At 41.2% G+C, this 23,878-nt stretch overlaps 1 protein-coding gene across 1 annotated transcript in view; it reads right to left on the reverse strand.

Annotated features, from left to right (window-relative positions):
* Positions 1-850: 850 nt before the first annotated feature.
* Positions 851-23,878, reverse strand: part of COQ8A (coenzyme Q8A) — a 571,755-nt gene continuing 548,727 nt past the window's right edge. The window contains exon 15 of the mRNA XM_044059595.1: positions 851-1,631. Coding sequence (XP_043915530.1) covers positions 1,338-1,631 — 294 coding nt within the window. The 3' untranslated portion in view covers positions 851-1,337. The remainder of the gene's footprint in view (positions 1,632-23,878) is intronic.

Consider the following 23,878-nt stretch of genomic DNA (forward strand, 5'->3'; position numbering starts at 1 on the left):
GGTAAGGAAGCTTCACCTTCTTTCCCTGGAGTCATAGAGATGTGGGGGGGCATGGGAGGTGCAAGGGGAATTACTCCTCCTTTGTAATTTTTTTTGCCCAACAACTGGTGAAGTTGACAGAGTAAGCTATTAACTCAATCGTTCTGATGATTCCTGGTAAGATGTTTTGCAGTGATGTGATGCTTTCTTAGCATCTTACAGTCTTATGTATTTAAAGCCACTGAAATCTGATGTCTGCGTACTGAGAAACAAATATCACCAAGACAAACATTTCATGTATCCTCCTTGCAAAATGCAATTCTAAGAATAAGTGCCAAAAAAAGTCTCATCAGAACAAATGTTCAATTATGCATCTTAGAAAATACGTGAATGGCAACAGCTAATACGTCTAGAACAAAGTCCGACAAGCACGAAATATATATATATATATATATATATATATATATATATATATATATATATATATATATATATATATATATATATACACATATAATGCTACCCAGGAAAAAAACATGGGTACAATCCAAAAGCATGACCCAGTAGAGGAAAAATCTTAAAAAATAACTTTTTAACGTAGTTCTACAACTAAAACAGGTTCTGCAAATAAAAATACACATCTATACACGTTGTTCTACTCTATGCCACTGTTCCTGTAAACAGGAAATAAAGACACCACTAGATGCTAGCATAAAGCTTTTTAGCACATACATTCAATTGTCTTATGAAAATAGCTCTGTCAGGATATTCTGTGCCATTTTAGGCCACTGCCTAACATTTGAAGGGTTAATTTACTTCACAACTTAACACTTTTTTGCATCTTATGGCATCACTTTTCCCTTCACTGACCTGACTTGCTCAATTAAAATTTTATTTAACAATTAGACATTAAACACTTCTTTTTACAATGTGAAAATTCCGTCTGCACATAATTTTACAAAATTTAAGAGCTATATAAAAGGTACATTACATGGAAAGTAATCTGAAAAGTCACCTTCTTACATAATCCACCGAATGACTTATTATGCTGTGAACCACAACACTAAAATGTGCATAATGAAGTCACTACACACATTTAACTGGCCTCTTGTCGATAACAGAGAACAGGACAAACATTAATGTTACATTTCCAGAACACTGCTGAGACATCTTTATCCAAGACACAGATTCCCTTTTTCATGATTTCAAATCTGAAGGATTTTCACAAAGTTTAAAATTTTCTCATGAAAAAGGACAAATTCACTGCAAATCACATGATCTATGAACACAGGATGGAGGCACCATATCTTACTATTGCTTAAGGAGTCTTCAAGGAGAACAGCAGGTCATGTAATTGTTTATACTTCTGATTTCTGGGATTTTCTTTTCCAGTATTTGGTGTAAGCTTCATCAAACATATGTTTACATGGAATCTTTGCTTGCAGCTTGGCACAGATCAGGAAGGAACCTGCCATCTTACGATGTAATGAGTAGGTTTCCTCTGGAGGAGGAATCAACCTTTCCTTTAACATGACAGGAATAAGGCTGTGGATTCTCTTTGTGGTGCTCTGGGAACCAAAATCAAAAGGTCCATCACATGCAAAGGCCTCTCCCAGAATCAAGACTGCATCTACGTGAGCTTTCTCCATTGCCTACCAAAAAAGGAATATGATTAGCTAAAGCAGGGACAGAAAGCCACTTCACAAGACTAATTATAAATATCAGTGTGTGACCCAAAATAACATGACTATAAAAGGAATGCAATAATGGTGAGAGCCATACACAGAAGACAGTGCAACTTAAAGGCTATAGCTGTATGGAATTATGTCACATTTTGTATAAAGACTGCAATGTCTGTCCAAGCTTTAAAACAACAGCAAAACCATATTAAAATGTCAGAAAAGGAATGCAAACAGAATAACTAAGGCCACCATAGTGAAAAGGTTAGTTACAAAGGAATGTACAGTAACTCCAGATCACTGAAAGATGCTCAAGTCATCATATCTTGCAAATATAACTCTTTCCCAGTTTCTACAAGGTACAAATTCAGCTTTGCTTTCCAAAACAGTCTTCTGTACAGAGCCTTCTGCACATGACAATTTGTTATTGTTGATAAATACCAATAAATTAACAGATAAATTATTTCTTCCACACTTTCCTAACCTGAAAAAACAACCTAAGAGACTGGAGATAGAAACCTATGAGAAAAGCACTAACATTGACGCCCTGTGAGTAGACAATAGGTATAACATCGGCTGTCCAAATACATGTCAAAAATCTACTTCAATCTGTATTTTCTGAAAGCATGTCAGCAAGCAGGTCTTAAGGACTTTGCTAATAGATACCATTCTTTCTGGCTAAGAGGTATCTAACACATTCTATTTGGTCTGCCCTGATTTTAAAAAAGAAATCAATGAGAACCTAATGGAAACATCCCAGATGACGAGCCAGACCCTAAATCCACTCAGTTTCTTCCCCAGCCGCAATGGACTAAAGTGATACGAATGTGGACATGTGGTGGGAACAATGATCTACTGGATGAAATGCATCTACATTTATGGTGTGTAACAACACAAGATACCTCGGAGCTAGTCAAGTCAATCTCTCAATGGCTTCTAAGCTGTTACATGAAGGGTACATCACCAAAGAGGTAGCCAAATGTCAGCAAATCCTTACAGCTAGGGTTTTCCCATCTGTGAAGCTTAACGCATGGGGCCACATTTCCCATTTCCCCAGCAACACCTATTCTGTTGCAGATGCAAACATACTTCACACTATACTGCTGTACACCAACATACACGCCTCAGATAAAAAGTCTACTAAACGTTGGGTTAGCAAACTCCATCTTGTTTTTCTTCCTGAAATAAACCTAAGCTAAGCTTAGCTTAGGAAAAACCCGTGTTAAGACTTCACAACAGTGACAGCAGAAAGGCATACCAGCAGAAAGGAATGCAATCTTGTCCTAGGCCAGGTGAGGTTTGTGTGTTTTGTATGTAGTGGTTATCAGAAAGTCAGTATGTGTGAAGCATATGGGCCTAGGGGTGGATTGGCAGCACGAAAGCATGGACTGCAGTCACTGTAGTACAGTTTTTACATACCTTGTTCCTGTACAGCATGATAAGCCTCTGAACAGGTTTTGTAGTAATGGATTTGCTAAGGGAGATCAGACTTCAGTTTACTAAGAAAATTTCAAGAAGCTTTGGAGATTTCATAGCTTGAATGGGTGAAGGTTCCACACTTGCTGTAATATACATAAAACTGCATACATTTTCTTTTGAGAACATTGGTTTATATAGGTTCTGTTGTCAACCCTGGAATAAGTCACACTTCTTTATGTTTTTGAGTTATAAAACTGATAAAGTTTTTGAAAGGGGCAAGTCCCCCGTTCTATTCTACAGCTCCCTAATTTAAGCACACATTGTAATATCACCTTACAGTGGGACAAAGTAGAAAAACAAAGCAAAAAAATGCAGTGCAACACTGCCTTGCTCCATATAAGTCAATATGGTTTCAAAATGCCATGATAATAAATACTAAAAATTTTAGAATGCCTCTCAATGAAAGTACTCTCATCAAAACGTACATATGTCCATTTAGACAAAGAGGTAAACGGACTGGAATAGCGTTAAAACTTGACTGCTGTACTGACTGATGACTGTACAGCAGTCACTGTGTAACTGGAACACAGCAAAGTCTCATCACTGAGTTACCTAGACAACACACAATTTTTCATGTTACTTACAAAGCTGGAAAATGTAAGTGCAAGCACAGCATCTTGTGGAACACCCAAAGGGACAGCCAGATGGGTGGATGTGGTACTAACCCATTTAAAGGCTTAAGGCCTGCCTTTAAGGTAGCTGCAGGACCATTGGTTAGTATCAGCAGACAACCAACTCAGGAGGACTTACTAAGCAGACAATAACAAATGCAGTTAACAAGTCAAGTTCAGCATGCATACATTTAGTTATATCAAGGAGAGTGGTGTAATTTCCTGGACAGAAATGACAGATTACTGTAATTCTCTATGTAGGCAGGGGTTTGTTAACAAAATGATAAACCTGTGAATGTGCACGAGACAGAAGGGCAACAGGTCAAAGAAAGGAGTCCAATGGGCAGCAGTGACATAATCTGATAATTTCTGCTCACTTGTGTGGTCAAACTCAGTGGAGTACATTTTCACATGAAGAATATTTTTAATTTGTAACACAACTGATTTGTATGCTATAGCATTATGCTGTATGTTTAAAGTTGCTGCAGGGTTTAGTCAATTTGAAGTGGTTTCTGTGAGGTCATCCTCATGCCTTGTGCTAAAACAGGACAGCAAACCACGCAAAACTGAACAAAAGAACTCTGAAAACAGATTGGTAACAGTGATTCCACGGGATACAACAGAATATACGCAACCTTCAAGTCCTCAGAACATTCAAAGGCAGGAGGCAGTACAGTGTTGGAGATGAAGGATGGAAGCCTACTCTGAAGTGATGAACTACTTCAACCTGTACTGTTAAAGTGACTTGCTGACAACTACTCATGGAAACAAAATCTCATCATCCCACTTCACAAGGGAGGTTAGGCCCACTGTCATTCTCATCCAACTTTAAAAATCCTTGAAAAATATATTCATAATCAAATAATGACTCAATTACAAATGAACAACCTCCTTACCCCCATACAACATGTCTCAGACCACGGCATAGCACCACCACAGCTCTTTTAAACTTCAACATTATTAACCTAGTTAGAGACAAAGGCAAAGTTGTTTCTGCCATATTTCTGGATCTATCCAAAGTTGTTGATACCATTTCCTACAGCTTACTTAACTCTTCATTTGGCCTATCAAACACCCTCACCAACTCATTCTCCATCAAAAAAAATCATCAAAAATTAGGGACACACTGTAGCTCCTGGCCTCTACACTCCTACTTTACTATATGGCTCCCCAGTACTACTCAAGCTTCCATCCAAAATAAACTAAAATCGATCTACAACAAAATAGAAAAATGTGGCACTAACCCGTCAAACAGAACCCATCACTGCTTAACCCTAAACAGCTTTATTGGCTTGAATTACCTAAGCAACTTACTCACACCCAGCTACCCTAGTCCACACAATATACAAACTAGAACAAAGCAAGGGCCTATTACACTTATTACATGCATACACCTCTACTAGGACACTTTGATCTGAAAACAAAATGCTTCTCACTGCCTAATAATCACATCTGCCAGCAGGAAACACTCTCTCTATTCCAGCTACACAACCCACTCCTATTTTTATCCCTTAGACATGCTAGCAACCTTTCCAATTTCAAGACCAGTCTAAATAAATATTTAACACCAGGACCTGCCCAACCCTCAAAACAGATGCATGCTGACCTACTTACTATAGCTATGGCTTTTTCACTTTTAATTCACTAAGACCTCCATATCTTACCCAGGTAGTAATGGCCTAACATCACAAAAAGCTCTCACTTTAATATCCTATTAATGTATGCTTTTCTACCTCTTCAGCCGACACTTTCTATTTTCCTTTGTAATGACCTTCCATAACAAACTCTCTCTCTCCATGTCCTTAACTTTCCCTCCTGCTCATTACTCGTCATCTCAATCTATTACTCTATTTTGCCAGCAGAATACTCCATTTTCTCACCTTCATATACAACTAGAAATATAGTCAATAATTTGAATAACTATATTAATTTACTTGACATAGGCTATCCATTGTCCTGCTACTCGCAGTTCATACTGCATTCTTGATATTCTGTAAATGTATTTTAATCTGCATTTCGTCTGTTGTAGGACTTTTCTTCCCTTGTATATAATTTCTCAACTCTTGTAAACTGTGTGTGTTGTGGAGATTTTCTCCCCAGCTCACTGTAAAATATATAATCTGTTGCAGGGCTTTTCTCCCCTTGTAGAGAAATCCAAGCCAATGCTTCCCAAATATCCTGATCAGAAGCAATCTTGAAGACAACTGTAGTGGCTACTGCTCTAGTGCAGTGCACCATGACCATGGTTCCAAAGAGATGTTTGCTAGAATCATAACAGAAGGTGACATAAGTTTACCAGACAGCCATTTGGAGAACAGTTTAACTGCCTTACCTCTCATGAAGATGTCAAAATGGTAGTGTGTTTGTCTAATGTCTTGGCAATATCTCAACTGCTTAAGGACATCCAAGAGTAAAATCCTCTCACTTCGTTTTGAGGTTTTGGAAAGAAGATAAAGCGGACTGCTTGACTGACAGTCCATTCAGAAACAATTTTTTTCTGTGTGTTTTTTGCCATCAAGTTTCTCCCCCCTCAGAGGACAGGACTTGCTTGTTCCTTTACTAGAGAATTCTACCTGGGATTTGGGTGACAGCTGTCTGGTGAGGACCATTATTAGACAGTCAAGAGGTTGGTTTATGTCCTCACCAGTATCCTGGTAATGAAGGCATTTGTAATAGAAATTAATGTGATACACAGCAGCGCAGTGGCTGACAAAACCTTCCCCATGTGACTGCAAATTTTGCACGCCAGTCTTGAAGGCTACCACCAGGCAGTGGCTTAGTGAGCCTAAGAGCAACCCTCAGGCCACATATTTGCACCACCACCCATCTGGCTCTGCCCTGACCTCACTGCTGTCAGTTCCACCAGGTGTCTAAGCTGCTAATCAAACAAGTTGTCTGGGTCACAGTCAAGGCTTTATCCCTCTTGATCTAGCAAGCTCACAGAAAAATTTTAGCATAAAACAGATGTTAGTTTTAAGGTTCTTATGGAAAGCTGTGTAAAGTTTACACATACAGCTTTTAATTCTGACAATTTTGACAGATGTCACCACCAAGAACAGTTTTCCAGTACAATACTTTTAATGCAATAGGTGCACTAGTTTCAAAGGGTGCCAAGGTCAATCTCTCAATAACAAAATTCAAATACCAATGTAGAAGCGCCAGCTTCTTAGGAGGCTTTAGGTCAAACATCCCCTACAAAAACTGCTAGACCAAATAGTGAGCAGATAAAGAAGGGTCCAAGTGGAGACCTGCTGCAATGTCTGATAGGTAAACCATACCATAAGAGCACCACCGCAACCAGCAACCAGAAAACCAGTCACGCATTGCAAAAACTATGGTTCACTACACTCTTGGGGCAATGTATCAGAATGAGCACCACAAGATCAAGCTTCGCCAACAATGTTAATGAATTTATCTGAAAGATTTTCTTTAAAAGGTTTCAGGCTGAGATGATCCATGGCAGGATCCATGCAGCTACTCTTAAGACTCATTAGGGCTAGGAGAACCAGGGCCTCCCTCCCATCCTGTTTAAGCAGGGTGCAATACTAAAGAACAGGACCCTTCTCAATCACCTGAAATGGTAGAGGGAAGGATAGCTGCCTGAGCCAGTGTGTGGGACCACCAACAAGATGCTGGCTTCTGTCTGATCTTTAGAGAACTTTTGGTAATTACTGGTGAAAATGCATACAGAAGATCCCTGTGCCAGAGGGTGATGACACCTCCCACCACTCAGGCTCATATATAGGAATTTGGAGCAAAATGTCTGTAGATGAGTTTTGTCCAAGGTGAATAGATATCTCTGGGCACTTCTGGGTCCAGTTTCCACTCACAGCTTCTGACATCTAACCTGTACAGCTCATCTGAAATCATTTTCTGGGATGATGGCATATAAGTGGCTTTGAGTGGCAGGCCTAGCTGGACTGCATGTTTCAACATCCTGCCTCTTTGCCCGTCTATATAACACATCACCATGAAAATACCTGTTATGATCCTTGGGAATCCTGGCATGAGATCTGAGATGAAGACTTTTATTTCCAGAAGGAGTGCCTCCATTTCTCTTACTGCAATGTGGTTTCTTGCTGAGGTCCCGCTCCAAGTCTCTTTTACATACAGCTGTAACATTTGCATTCCTCAAGCAAAGTCAGCTGCAACACGGACAGGGTCTATTCCCCCGTGAGGCATGACAGATGTGCCTTGGTTGAGCTACACCTGTCTGGCCCACAATAACTTTTTTTTTTTTTTTGATAACTGGGATGAGGGGCTATATGCTGGAAGGGTTGGCAATGTTGCTGCCAGAAGCTCCTGAACAACCACTGGATGTTTTAATATGCAGTCTAATTACTTGTACTAGTAGAGACACTGACATGTGACTCGGGGGGGGGGGGGCAAGAATCTTGGTAGTTACATGGATTTTCTGGGTCAGGTCTACAAAGATTTAACTGGAAAACCCTTTCCCTGGCTAGGTAAACCTGACCTCTCTTTGTGTTCAGGAGGGCTGCCAGTAAGACATTTGACTTTTCTGGTAGCAACCCTGACATAAGGAGGTTCATAAAGAAGCCCAAGCAGGTCTGGCAATCTGTGGTCATGAACAGGGATAAGCTCACCTATCCAACAATGGTGACAGAATCAGTCATCTGTGCAAGGATAAATATGGATGCCATGAGTCTTAAGAAAAGGAAAAACTTTATCTATGCACTTGTGGAATGCACATGGCACCAGAGGCAAACCAGAAAGGACAGAGGTAAACTGGAAATCATTTTTCTCTCCTCCACTTACAGCCCTCTGATACTGCAAGTGGTCTTTGTGTACAGGCATATGTAGGCAGACATTCTTTAAATCCATGGAGAATATAAAGGCACTCGAGTTGACTCAACAACAGTGACAGGTTAATGGGCTGCAAGGTGATCTGCTATGCAACCTAAAAATAAGTGAGCTCTCTCAACACAATAACTTTCATTTCAGCATGAATTCAGTCATCTCAAGTAGATACAAGCTGTAAACCCATGTCCTCAAGAGTCTGGGAATTCATGAATATGTACAAAGACAACTTCCCCTCCTTAGTTATATACTTTCACTCCATCTCAAAGAGAGACCATCATTAAATCATGTAAATAACAATTGCTCTTTCTCCTCTACTTTTTGACTTCAGAGAACACTGATCACGACAACCTTTAGCCTCTTATGCCAGTGCCATAAAGAGCTCAGCAAGCTCCTGCTTGGTGCCCTGCAGAGTTCTACAGCAGCAGAGAGACAAAAGAGACACTGGACTGATTAAGTATAATTTTTCTGCATTTTCTTGCTGTCTTTAGCTAATTCCACCTAAAACGCCAATTGTTTAGAGTTTCTGTGATTTAAGAAGCTTGGTTCAATTTACTTGTACTATAGTGTACTTATTTTACTGCCTGCACTTTAACAAAGTCATTTTGTGTTTAAATTACCTGTTTATCTGTTGTAGACTACACACTCGTGTGATAGCCATTTCTGTGCATTTAAAGTGTTTTTTTGATTGTATCTGCTTTATTTTCTGAAAACAAACAAACAAAAAAAACCAAAACAAAACAATATACTTGTTTTCCCACCTTTCTAAGCTAGTATAGTCCAGTTTTCAGGTTAGTGCTGAATTCAGGGCTGTGTTACAAGTTTCTGTGTTTGCCCATACCTTACTTGGATAGAAGGAAGTTAGTCTGTTCACCTGTGAGAGAGGGGAGCTTTGAGAAGCCTATCTGTCCCTGGAGGAGTGGATTCAGCCCAGAAATTAGTAGTTTATTGGCCATATTGAGCTAATTTCCATCTCTTTCATTTCCCTGCTATAAAACCCGCATTTGCAAGATTTTCACGCTTGTATACAGCTCAGCAAGCTCCTGCCTGGTGCCCTGCAGAGTTCTGCAGCAGCAGAGAGACAAAAGAGAGACTTTGGAGTGATTAAGTATAATGTAGTGCCCCTGAAATTACAGACACTCAGGTTAAAACAGCCCTATCCAAAGCCAAAAACACAGCATCAATGGGATCGGACGGTGTCCCAGGCTGCGTCCTACATGAGCTCAAAGATGTACTAACCCCTCACCTGAACACACTGTTCAAACTCAGCCTCTCCACAGGCTACGTGGCGACAGAGTGGCGCACAGCAACGGTTATTCCACTCCACAAAGGTGGAGCCACAACAGACCCCAGGAACTATTGCCCTATAATGCCTGACCAGCTTGGTCTGCAAGGCTATGGAGCGCATCAACATGGATCCAACAGAAACATTGGGAACCTCCAAAGACTGGACCCTACCCAGTTTGGCTTTAAGGGCAGATCATGCCTCCTAAACCTGGTGGACTTCGAGACAGTTACCAAGGCTACAGACAAGGGAAAGGTGGTCCACACAGCCTACCTAGACCTCGCAAAGACCTTCGACATGATTCCCCATTCAGGTATTATAGGCAAGTTCATCAGCCTGAACAAAAACCCCTACGTCACAAGAGGGGTTGCCAACTGGCTCACGGACAGAACCCACATGGTAAGAGTTGCGGGAGCTAGGTCGGACTCTAAACCGGTTACAAGTGGCATTCCCCAGGGCAGTGTCCTAGGACCCCTCCTGTTCGGCATATACTTCTCAGAGGTACAGGCAAACACAGGAGGACTATGGTTGACCAAGTTCGCAGATGACTGCAAACTCTGGGCTACAATTGACTCTCTGGCTGACAAAGACATCCTCCAAAAGGGTCTCACTGAGACAAGTACCTGGTATCAAAACCATGGCGTCAAGCTAAATGCCAAAAAGTGCATAGTCATCCCCTTTGGAAAAAAACAAAGTACCCACAAACTACCACATAGGTGGTAGCCCCCTAAATATGAATATGTAATAAGGGATCTGGAGACCCAAGTAGATAGTAACCTCTCCTTTGATAATCACATTGCCAAAGTGGTTGGAAAATCCTTCTATGTGGCCCACCTAATCACAAAAGGGTTTGCATCCATATCAAAAGAGGTCATTGTGCCCCTCTACACATCACTCATCAGACCCATCATAAAGTACAATGCCCCATTTGGGATGTACCTTACAAGACATCTGCAACAGCTGGAAAGACCACAGAAGTACCTCACCAAGTGGCTCACTGGCCTCAAACAGATACCCTATGCAGCTCGACTGAAGAAACTCCAGCTGTACTTGGTTGCATACCGCCTACTCAGAGGTGATCTCTGCCTGACATACAAGGCCATGTCCAACCCAGAACCGATGGACATGCTCCACCTAAAGAAAGCCATGGCCCCTCGAGCCACATGCTCTAGGGATCTAAACCTCACCACAACAATAAATAGGACATGCTGGAGGGATAGATTCCTGTCCCAGAGACTTCCCATGCTCTGGAACAAGATTCCAATCTACATTAGGCAGAGCTCCTCGCTAACCCTCTTCCAAGAGAAACCTTGACGAGTGGCTGGGAAACTAAGCTTAGCCCGGGGATCACTTCAATGGCTATGCTGGACAGAGGCACAGGGAACTAATCTAAGAGGGCGGCGAAAGCCAACACATTCTGGCTAAGCTTATAAATGCCTTCGAGCAGATAGCCTAGTACCTACCTATGAACCTATAAAGCCAGGCGATCAGAGTTCAACCATCGACTTGGGCATTTAATGACACTAGCAGGGAAAATGAGTAGGCCTCTCCTGGCAAAAAGGATGGGAGAAGCCAGGCGCACACACTGACACTAGTCCTTGAAGAATGAGCAGTAAACCATGGGACAGCCTGGGGATGGGTGTTATGCTCACCAAGTTAACAATGGGTGGTAGCCTTCATAGCAAATGCCACTGTGGTGATGTGGTACACATGTTCCATTTTCCCAGGTGTGCATTTGAGCTACCCAAAGTGTGGTCAGTGCTAGGATACAGGTAAAAATACACAGCACCTGAATGACACCCTTCCCTTTGGCCAGACCACTTGCCTTGGTTCTAAGTGGCATTTCTAGAGATGAGGAATGAATGGGCACTGCCAAGGGGAGTCACAGGAACAAGGCAAAAATCACTAAAGAAAAAAACAAAACAAAAACGTTTCACCTTTTATACATTGCTACAATAACTGGATAGTGAGTACACTCTAAGTAAAGAAGAAGTCAAGCAAATAGAGCTCCACCGACTGATGATTGATCAAACAGTTCAACCAAGCCAAGATAAACACAGATCAACACCTTTAATATGGTCCTCTGCTGCTTCACCTAGAAATGCACAGAATGGGTCACCAAACATTTGTTTTCTGGGACCAGCATGGGAGATAGATGCTCCACACCAGTGGTCATCCCCTCATTGGTCAGGTCTGACCATAAGCAAATCACCCTTGACATCCACATCCCACCCCCCACCCCCTAGTAAGGAAACCTCTTTAAAAAACTTCTCCAAAGCCAACTTCATGCTACTGAAGTCAGAAGTGACAACTTTCATGACAACCGTGCAGACGGGATCTGAAAGTTCGACTGCAGAATCCTACACTAAGGCACTGTACGAGCACATCCACTCATGTATGAATCGTGCCATCCCAAACAGAACCAAGATGCTCTCCTCCAGAAAAAGGAAGTCAATCTGGTGGTCCCCTGCTATAAACAAACTATACAACAGAAGGAAGAAACTGTTGCAGAAGAGAGGAAAATCCCAGGATGCAAAAAACTCCCTCACCAGCCTCAGTAAGAAGCTGAGATCCCTCACAAAATCCTCAAAAGCTAGTTACAAAAATAAAATTGCCAAAGATTCCAAAGACAACCAGAAGGCATTCTATAGTTATGTCAAGAATCTAAATGGCAATGCTCAGATCTGCTCTGAGCTTCAACAGAATGGCATTAAATATACTGATCCCAAGGATATTGCCAATATCTTGGCAGATCGATTTAGTGCCAACTTACCCCCCCCCCTCTCATCCCCTAAAGGGTCCATCTCAATACCAAAAGATTGCCAAATTCTGGTAATCACAGCCACACAGGTAGAAACCGCACTCTCTAAAGTTAAGAATACAGCATCCATGGGACCAGATGACATCCCAGGCTGTGTACTACATGAACTACAAAATGAACTGGCACCTCACTAAGTGTTATGTTTAATCATAGCCTCACCTCAGGCTTCATGCCCACTGAGTGGCGCACAACTACAGTTATCCCACTCCACAAGGGGGATCCACCTTGGATCCCGGGAAGTACCGTCCCATCAGTCTGACGAGCCTGATCTGCAAGGGCATGGAACGCATTATCATGGAACTTATAAACAAAGACACTGGCAACCTTCAAAACAATGGACCCCACCCAGTTTGGGTTTGTGAAGGGCTGATCTTGTCTCCTGAACCTGAATGACTTCTTAGAATCAGTCTCCAGAGCTGTGGACGAGGGTAAGGCGGTCCCACACTTCGACACCATCCCTCATTCTGGAATCATAGATAAACTTACTAAGCTGGGCATAAATCCCTACGTCACTCGATGGGTTGCCAACTGGCTTACTGACAGAACCCAGACTGTAAAAGTAGCCAACTCCAAATCCAGCTCCAGACAAGTGACAAGTGGAGTACCTCAGGGTTCAGTCCTGGAACCACTCTTGTTTGGTATCTACTTCTCTGAAATACAGGCCAACACTAAGGGACTCTGGCTAACAAAGTTCGCAGGTGACTGCAAACTGGGAGCCATTATTGAATCCCCAAATGATGTGGATATTCTACAAAAGGGCCTTACAGAAACAGATGACTGGTGCCAGAGCCATGGGCTTAAGCTTAATGCTAAGAAATATATAGTTATCCCCTTTGGAAAAAAAACATGTACCCATGAATTACCACATAGGTGGCAGTACACTAAACATCGAAAGTGTGATGACAAACTTTGGGACACAGGTGGACAGTGGTCTCACTTCCAATAACCACATCGCCACAACAGTCAGGAAATCGTTTTATGTGGCACACCTCATCACTAAGGGCTTTTCATCCAGAAAAAAGGAGGTCATTGTCCCACTGTACTCATACCTCATTAGACCCATTAGAGAGTATAATGCCCAGTTTGGTATGTACCTCACAAGACATCTGCAACAGCTGAAAAGGCCACAGAAATACCACAGTACAAGAATCACAGGCCTGCTGACTTTCTAAAAAAAACTCCAGCTATACTCTGTGGTATATCGTCTACTCAGAGGCGATCTCTGCTTAACATACAATGCCATGTCAAACCCTGAGCTGTTGGACATGCTCCACTTAAAGAAATTCCAATCCCTCAGAGCCACACGCTCCAGGGATCTAAACCTTGTCATCACAATGAACAAAACATGCTGGAGGGATAGGTTCCTGACTCAGAGACTCCCCATACTCTGTAAAAGACTGCCCATACATGTCAAGCAGAGCGCCTCCTTGGCCCTCTTCAAAAGGAACCTTGATGATTGGATGGGAAATTCACCCCGGGGATCATGTCAGTCGCCCTGCTAGACAGGGGTCCAGAGAAGTTAATATTGTGGGAAGAAAAATCCAGGGAATTGTTATGGCTATTCTTGTATAGTCCCTAGGGCAGATAGCCTAGTACCAACCTATGAACCTAAGAAACAAACATCTGGAATAAAATCTCTTTGTCCTACCCTGATGGGCCTTCTCCACTGAACTACAGGTTATCAAATGCAGTACACCTACACAAACAGGTGTTTTTTTTGTCCTGAGGGACTGAGAGGGATGACCATAACAGGTGGAAACTCAGAATTCTAATAAGCAACCCAAATAAATGCCCCACACACATCTGCTGGAGGTCATGCTGAACCAATTTCACTTGAAGTGAGACCGTCCTGGCACAGTCAGTAATAGTTCAGGGCATCTTGTGGAGATAGGGGCTTCCTCTTCTTCTCACCTTGTTGCCTTATTCTGCCTCACATCTTTCCTCCGCCTGAATTGCTTTGCACATCTGTTTCCTATAAAAAGATCACTGGTTGGTTGAGTAGTTTCTGCTATATCACACAATAGGAGGGTGAAAAAAAGCCATTTTATCAGTTTCATTGCTTTACCCTTCTCCTTTAACTTTTTAAAACCTCTGCTGCAAGCATCCACAGCATTGTAGCCATACGTAATATTTTTGTCTGCTTATCCTAAAGCCAGTTTGGGCCACTTTTAACACTATTTGCTCTTACTGACTTCTAGTTGCTACTAGCCATTAAAAATACTCAACTAGATCTAGATAACTATATAAGTGCACTAATAAACTGACTGCAATTGTTACAGACTTGACCTTTAAACCTGATTGCTATAAAAGTGGTGCCACACTTAATATTCATATTTACCAGGCTCTTTCACTTACATAAAATTTATAAGTACCTCAGCACGTCTGGAACTGGAAATTGTAACAACCCTGTATGGCCGGTACTCCTCACTCAAACCAAATTTACACATAAGCACTTGTACAAAATGGAAGCAGTCTTCTTAGTAACTGACAAAGTCTTCTTCTTTAAATAATCATGTTCAACATTTTTACAGCTGAAATATTTTAACCTTCATCTTGTTTAGTCTCGATAGTTATGTCCTGTTCTTCCCCAGTCCACAACGTTATTGGCTTTATATTGTAAAGAGTGAAATGACTCACATGCACTCGCCTTACCATATGTACAGTACTGTAGCACTCACCTTGCTATATGTACAGTACTGTAGCACTCGCCTTGCTATATGTACAGTACTGTAGCCCAATTGGACTGAAGTACCTTGAAATTATGTCAATATGCAGTCATCCTTGACTTGCAGAGGGCTTTCTTATTTATCATTTATGTAAATTTCTTAACTGGGGCAGAGCATTAGTCTTCTTTGGACCATTTACAGGTTCAGCCTGGGAGTTTAAGGAGGTAAAATAAATCACAAATTTGTAGTACGATTTCCAGTAAAACAAAACAAAAATAAATAAATAAATAAAAATAAATAAGAGACAGAGAATCAGCAGACATAATATAAAATCCTGAAACATCGCTATTTTTAACATACCTTAGACACGCATGCATGTAAATACCAAGAGAACAGCAGTCAAGTAATAAGGAGTTCAGACAGAAATAATCATCTAAGGAAAGACCATGGGAAATGGTTACTGGGAGAAATTAAAAAAAGGAAGGCAGTAGCGAGAGAGAGCAATACCTGAAGGGGGTAGAGGAGGAGTGGGTAGAAATTAGTTAGGTAAACTTTTTAAGAGATACCACCGCTATCAAAGGGAAATCAAGAATTGAGTTTTGCCTATGTGCATCATATCGAACAGAATAAGGCTCGAGTGTTATAGCGAGTACACAAACAAAAACAAAAAGTGTGTGTGTGAAACCCTGCTGCACCTGTGTGACTAGGAGATGAAATGCGATCATGCTAGTATTAGATTACTTCATTTGTGGTGTAAAGTGCACAACGCATCTTTGAAGAGGAACCATTTCAGTTCCTTTCTGAATACTTTAAAGGAGGAGTGCTCTTTAAGGTAGGGCAAAAGAGATTACTAGACTTCAAAGGGCCTAGGATGGAGAAACTGTGGTGTGAGTAGTGCAACTTTAATTATTTTTTTTGGACAGAGATTATGCTAGGGGGAAGGGATCTCAGGTTGTTGTCAGAGGTACTTGGAAAAAAGGCTGGTCAAGAAAAAGGAAAGAGTGAAGGCTGACAAGTTTAAATGAAGAATCCAAGAAGTTATTTTATCCGATATGAAATAGATAGCCATGAGTTTTGGCTAGAATTTGAGTGTGATGATGTGTCTTAGGGGAGAGCGTAATAAATACTACACTTGTGTAAGAATGTACCTCAACAATAAATGACCTACCGATCTTTGCTGCAGTATTCCAAACAGTGGGATTATCTTGCCAAACAATGTGGATGTCTAGCCTGGGTACCAAAGCAAAAACCTTCCACAGAGCCATACGTTCATAGGTTGGTACTAGGCTATTGGCCCTACGGTCTATACAAACCTAGCGATAATTCCCTGGCTATTTCTTCCCACACTATTTACTTCCCTAGACCCCTGTCTAGCAGGGCGACTGACGTGATCCCCACCCCCTGTCAATATGTGACCCAAGTCGATGGGCATAAGAGTACATAAGTGGATGTATTAGCATGAGATCCTCAAACTATCTAAAAAATCAGGAGACCTGGAACCACTCCAGGAAAGATAACAAGTAAAAGATAAACTAAGAGGAGGGAAAGTAGAGAATTTCTCCCTATTGGTCAGTAAGAAAACAGAGGACAATACGCAGACAGGAAAAAAGAGAAGTTGGTTGGAAAGGAATACTGCAACAGTGATAAGTATGACATCTACTGTCATGGTAATGTCTTACAACTGTACTCTGTCCTTCCTTAGATCACTGTTGCAGTATTCCAAACTGCTGAGTGATTCTCAAAGCTCAATATTTATTAAGGGTGGAAGGATTACGCAAAGGGGAACTGTCAATTAATCTAAAGGGAAGAGATCTGGCAAAGGAAGCTCTGGATCTTGAGAAAGCAACTACCCTATAATATTAGCAAAAGTGTGCACAGAAGACCAAGTGGCTGATTCTAGAATAGCAATGGAAATCAGTTCCTTTGTAAAAGGCTGCAAAGGAGGCAACTGTTCTCGTGGAATGGGGTTTTTATTTATTTTATTTATTTACTTAACATTTGTTTACAGGGAAAGTCCGACTGGACACAGGTCCTTTTTCAGTGGAGGCCCAGGGAGAAAAGTTCCATGAGTAACAGTAAATTTTAATGAACAAATTACAATAATCAATAAAGTATACAGTAAACAAACTGTAGTATACATAAGAAAATATAAATTTGTTACATCTTGACAACAAAACCTAGGCTTTGAACATAACTAATACTATTTGTAAAGTATGACTTATGTCCGGATACAGGGTTAATTCAGGTCCATAGGAATAAAGGATTAAACACTGGGGAAGAAGTTGGATATGGTTGGGGTTTACTGTGATGCATCAGAGCATTCATGACTTATTTTTTAGATAAGCTTTAAGTGATGGTTTAAAGTGGTTAGTGGATGAGATTGAGAGAATGGATTTAGGAAGGGAGTTCCATATACGAGAAATATAGTTGGAAAATAAAGATTCTCCTGCAGTGTTGTTGGCCTTGGAGACTAAGTTCTTATTGTTAGAGCAAAGTGGTCTGCTGGAACTATAAGGAAGGATGAGATTTTGTACTGCAGGGATTCTGGTTAGTTGTGTTACAATTTTGTGAGTTAGACAGAGTTGGTTGTAAAGAATAATGTTGGGAAGGTTAAGCCAGTCTAATATCCTTAAAGCTGTACAATGATGTGTTCTATATGGGCATTCAGATGCAAACTTAGCAATTTTACTATAACATGCTTCTAGCTTAGATAAGTCGGCTTTCCTTAGATTAGTTAAAATTGGAGAGGCATATAGTAGAGTGGAAAGAACATGGGTTTGTGCTAATGTAATTTTGGCCATTGTGGTCAAGAACCTTTTGCGCCTATATAGACTTCCAAGTTTCTTATGGACTTTTTTTATGGTTAGGGAGACATGTAAGTCACATTTTAAGTTATTGTCCATTTCCACTCCAAGAAGCTTTGTATGGGTTGTCGGGGAGATGACAGTATTGTATTTGGCTATTATGTTAAATGGTGGGCATGAGATGGATGTCTTGTTAGGCTGGAAGAGTAATAATTTAGTTTTGTTTGGGTTCAGGATTAGATGGGAATTGGCTAACTATATTTCAACAGAAGTGAAGGATTCAGTGAGAATGAAGAGTTGATAGAGAAGTGGCAGCACATATAAGTGTTGAATCATCTGCATACTGTATTATAGAACCATGTGGAGTAGCTGTGTGTAGATTATTAGTAAAGAGGGAGAAAAGGAGAGGGTCCAAGATAGATTCTTGGGGGACACCAATGGATAAAGGAAGATGAGGAGATAGGTCAACCCTGCCAAAGAATAGACTGTTGACGGCCAGATAAATTGTTATGAAACCATGCTATGGCAGATGGTGAGAAGGATAGTTCAGTTAGTACATCTATTAGTTTGGACTGGGAGACCATATCAAAGGCTTTTGATAGGTCTAGAAAGATGGCAGATTAAAAGTTGTTATCCCTGGGATGGTTTACAGTATTAATGAAGGATAAGAGAGCTGGTACTATGTGGTGGGCGAAACCCATGCGGAGTATTTGAGAGAAGGTTATTTGTTTAAGAATTTGTGATGAATACACCTTTTGAGTAGCTTAGAAAGAGGTGAAATAGCAGCAATTGGCCAGTAGTTAATCAGTTCTGTGGAAGGACCCCTTTTATGAAGTGTGATTACATGGGAAATTTTCCACATTTGAGGGAGCTTGTTTTTGAGAATGGATCTATTTTTAAGGATACTGGGAAGGCTATAGCTTTAGCTGCAATTTTGAGGTATTCACTGGGCAAGTTATCTACGGCAAGTGTGGTAGGTTTTAGTTTTTGGAGTAGCTTTTTTTTTTTTTTTTTTTTACAGTGTCTGTAGGAACTTTGGAGAAAGAGAACAAGGCATTGCTGGTTGTAGACTTGGCTGGTCTGGCATCAGGAGTAGGGGGTTTGCTGCTTGGAAAGGGCAATTATAGACTCAGTAAAATGTTTGTTAAAAATGGTAGCCATGCTATCGGAATTGTTGTAGATGTTTGGGGTTGGTGTAGCAGATTTTCCTGGGTGAAGGACTGAGTTTATAGCCGGCCAGAGTTATTGAGGGTTTTTTAATGTGGGTTTTGAATGTTAGGATAGAAATTTATTTTATCTTGTTTTATTTTTTTGCCTTGATACTGTTGTTTTGAAACTACAGTGTTAGTCTTGCGCCATAGTTCCCAGACTTTATCTCTCTTTTTCAGAAGGGCCCTAGTGTCTCTGCTTAGCCAGAGGGCATAGTCTGATTTTACTCTGATGGTTCTTAACAGGGGCATGTGCATTTACTATATCAAAGAAAGATTTATTAAAGTGGTTCACTGCATCACCTAGGTCAAGGTATTTGAGTGGAGTCCAATTGCACCTTTGCAGGTCAGCTAGGAAGTTGTCAAGATTAAAGTTATGTTTTTTTCTCTGAGTTGTTTAAAAATAGTAGATTTTGGTAGGAATATGTGTTGTATAAGAAATGTGGGTAGGTGGTCACTCAGACCATCAGGAAGGCAACCTGATTGGAATGAGTGAGAGGAGTTATTTAGTAATATCCAGTCCGAGGTGGATTGTTTTTTACTAGCTTTATCTATTTGGGTAGGTTCTTGAAGAGTTTGTGTAAAACCATGCAAGTTTATGCGTTGGATAGGGTGATCTGTATCATGCAAACTAGTCTAAATTAAAATCACCCAGTATGAATGTCTCCTGACTAAGGGTACTACTTCCCAGTGCAATAGACATTTGATAACTGGGACGTTATTTCCAGGTGGGATATAGCAGCCAATTAAATTGTGTTTTTCTTGAATTTACAGTTAGTGTGGTATAGATGATTTCTGCACTGTCAAGTTGTGGGGTTTGTCAATGATGTCCTGAATGTGTACAGGCAAACATGACGAAATGTCAGATAAGTGTACCTTAATAAAGGAGTAGGCAAGGTAGTCTCAACAGTTCACACCAACCAAGAATAGTAAGAACTCTTGTTTGAGTAGGGTTCTACTTGTTAGTACACCAGACAAAATCTTTTCTATTTGGACATAAAAACTTTCTAGTAGCAGATTTTCTTGCCTCTTGTAGAACTTGTAATGCACCTTAAAAAAAAATTGTTGTCTGAAAGGAATCAGAATTCTATTATGCACACTGCCAGGCTGATAGATGAAGGGATGGGATGAAGGAAAGAGCCCTTGTGCTGTGTGGGCAAGTCCACTCTGAAGTGCAACTCATGGTGATGACCCCTGGCAAGGTGACAAAGGGGGAACCAATGCTGCCTGGGCCAAAAGTGAGATACCATCAATATTTTTGGTTTGTCTCTCTGGATCTTTAACAAGATCTTTGGGATTAGAAGGGGGGGGGCATAAAGAAACGTCCCTTCCCAAGGAAAGAGCAGGTCATCAATCTCCCAGGCTTGAGTTCAAGGAGTCCTGGAGCAATAAAACGGAGCTGCTTGTTGTGAATGGAAGTAAATGGGTTATTCATCAGGCAGACCTATTTGTGGACTGTGTCTAGGAAGGGCTCCCTGTTCAATATCTATTTATGAGGGTCTTCCCTGGGTCTGCTTAGAAAATCTGATAGGACACTGTCCTGGGAAGGAATGTAAAACACTTGGAGTGACAGGTTTGCATTTATGGCCTGCTTCCAATCTAGAAGAGCCAGTTTGTATGGCTGAAACGACTTGGTCCCCTTCTGCTTGTTTATATACCACATGACTATTGTGTTGTCTGTCAAGATCCTGAGGGGACCGGGAATCCATGAGTGGGAGAAGATTAGCAGGGGCTGAATCAATGCCCTCATTTCCTTCATGTTAATATGTTCTGTTCTTTGATTTGGGGTTCATTCTGTTGGACTATTATGGAACTTGTCCATGCCCCCCCAAGCTAGGTCTGAAATGTCCATGTGCAGGTCCTGTGAAGGGCCTGCTGTTTAGAAAGAATGGCCTGGGTTGAGCTTTATATGGGATATCCACCACTGAAATTATTTCTTCAGAGAGGGCTGAAAAGGGATCAGAGTGTCTGGAGGGTGACAATGCTAAGATTAGACAGACTTCAAATATCACTGGACCTTTCTCATATGGTCATCTTTCAAATGGAAACATGGGTCTGGATGCTGCCATAAACCACACAGTCCTAAGAATTTCCCTTGCAGGACAGGACTGAAGGGGAAAAAGGGACTGAAAATACATAGAGTGCCTGGACCTTCCCTTGTGGTAGGAATGCTAGCATGAGGTACATGCTTAGTCTGCTGCCCAGAAAGACCAGATATTGGCAAGGGTTCAATGTTGACTAAGTTTAATGTGAACCCCAGACTCTGTAGGAGGGAGATAGCATAGCTGAGATGCTGTAACAAAAATCTTCTAAGAAGACTGCCTGTATTAGCAGTTGTCAAGATATGATAATATTTGAATTCCCTGAGTTCTCCAAAAGGTGATAGCCATGGCAAGGCATTTTGTGAAGACCCGGGGTGGGGTGGGCTGTAGATAACCCAAACAGTAAAGCAGAGAACAGAAAGCATGATGAAAAAGTCAAAAATCTTTAAAAAAATCCTTCAAAAAAGATGAATGGGAATGTGGAGATAAGCATCCTTCAAGTGCAAAGATACCAGAAAGGCTTGTGAAAGAATGTAAGGGAGCAGAGTTTGCAGAGGCAGCATTTTGAAAGAGGGCACCTTCCGGGAAGTGTGGAGATGGGACAAATCTAGAAAGGATGACCATTCTCCTCCTTTTCTGGACACCAGAAAAAGGCTGGAATAAAACTCTTCCTACATGCTGTTAGGGTACATGTTAAGTGAAGACACTGCAGGATAGAACTTGAGGTTTACCTTCTTTAGAGGGGGTGGTGGGATACCTTTGAAAGGTAGAATCGCCTTTCATGTCATTTGCAACCTTGTTGAATAATGGAGAGGATACATTTGTTGGAAACTATGAGCTGCCAAGCAGAAAGGGATGAGATTAGTCTTTTTTAACAGATGGAGGGATGGACCAAGGGGTGCTGATAGATGCAGAAAATAGGCTGATTTATCTGGAAAGGGAGGCCTCCCAGACATATTCTCTGGCATGTTTACCCTGCAAACTCTTTCTAGGCATTTTTCCTGCCATCCTTGCAGACCTAGGATCTCTGCAATAAAAAGATGTGCGCTTAGCCGAGTAACTTCTCTGATACCTGAGAAAAGAAGTGATAAAGATTTGTTTGAAATCTTGCATTATCTTTCCTTGTTCTTGCAAGGATTTAAACAAATGAGCAGCTTCAGGACCAAATAAGAGATCTTTATTAGGACTGAAATCCATCCATGAGTTTATCTTTAATATCCTCAGATGGAGTGAAAATGAGGCCATGCAAATCTTCTGATGACAAATCCAATAGCAGCTGTTCTGGATGAAGCTTCTACTGAATCACAGCTGCACTCAGTACTATGCCTTGCACCTGAGGAGCTTGTCCATCATTCTTTTTAACTTCAAATGCTTCAAGGGATGACAGAATTTTATTCAAATCACTCAGAACAGACAAACATTTGATTTGTTTTTAGTAATTCACAGCTCAGAATGCCAGAGTGGAAGAGATGCAAACTCTTCTTTCCATATCTGCCCATTGCCCTACACCTTCCATATCTGCCCACTGCCCTACTATCTTTGTCCGAGAGTAAGGCATTAGCAACAGGTAAAAGCTCAGATTGCTTGTCTGTGAAAACGGCATACAGCCAGGTCCAGTAGAAGTGGATGCAAATGCATCGAAAAAAGCCTCAAACTGGAGGAACAGGTGCAGGCTTAGGAGTACCAACCTCTGATAAATTGTAATTTCTCTTCAGTACATTAGAAGTTGGTCTAGATGTTCAAAATTCCGCCATCACCTTAGTCATGGTTTCCCCAAAGGGGATTTCCTCAACAGGTGAATCAGGGGGATAATGTAACCTCATTATCAGAAGCCATTTGACCTGGTGAGTAAATATGGAATGAGTAGGTCAGAAAATGTTCATCTGAATCTGACTCATCCTTCTCAGAAGAGGACTTATGTTGTCTCTTCCAGGGGGTCGAGGGAAGCAGGTGCACAGGAAAGAAAGGAATGTAGCTTGAGAGCCAAAATGGCCTTATTCTGGCCTTGAGAAAATTCCTTCCATTCTTTTTTCTTGGGGCATCTGAGGAAGAGAAACATTTTTTGTTTGTTTCATCTTTGTCTTACGAAAGAAATCTGTTTTAACAAAATGTGGTAGATTTGACTGTTGGCAACTTTTGTCAAAAAGCCAGGCACCTCTTCCAGAACTTTTAGTTACGTACCCACCATAACTTCAGATGTTTGGGATCCATCTCGCCTACATTCTGTACTGATGGGCTCGGAGCCGATCCCTCGGCTCCAACTCGGCACGCTTATGTTATAGAGCGAGGCCTCTTATTGGCTGAGCTATCTTTATCCCAGGATGCACCACCACTAATCCCCCAGATCTTGTTTGTCCGCATTCATGCACACATGCACAACTTGTTTATATAACATTGTTAGATGTTTCAAGATGAAACAACAGGATTCGGACCTTCTGATATCCTCTGATCTCCAAGGAAGGGGGAAGGAGGGTGGGTTATTAGGA

The sequence above is a fragment of the Protopterus annectens genome, chromosome 1.part2, assembly GCF_019279795.1.
Source record: "Protopterus annectens isolate FY-2018-M chromosome 1.part2, PAN1.0, whole genome shotgun sequence".
NCBI lineage: Eukaryota > Metazoa > Chordata > Ceratodontiformes > Protopteridae > Protopterus > Protopterus annectens.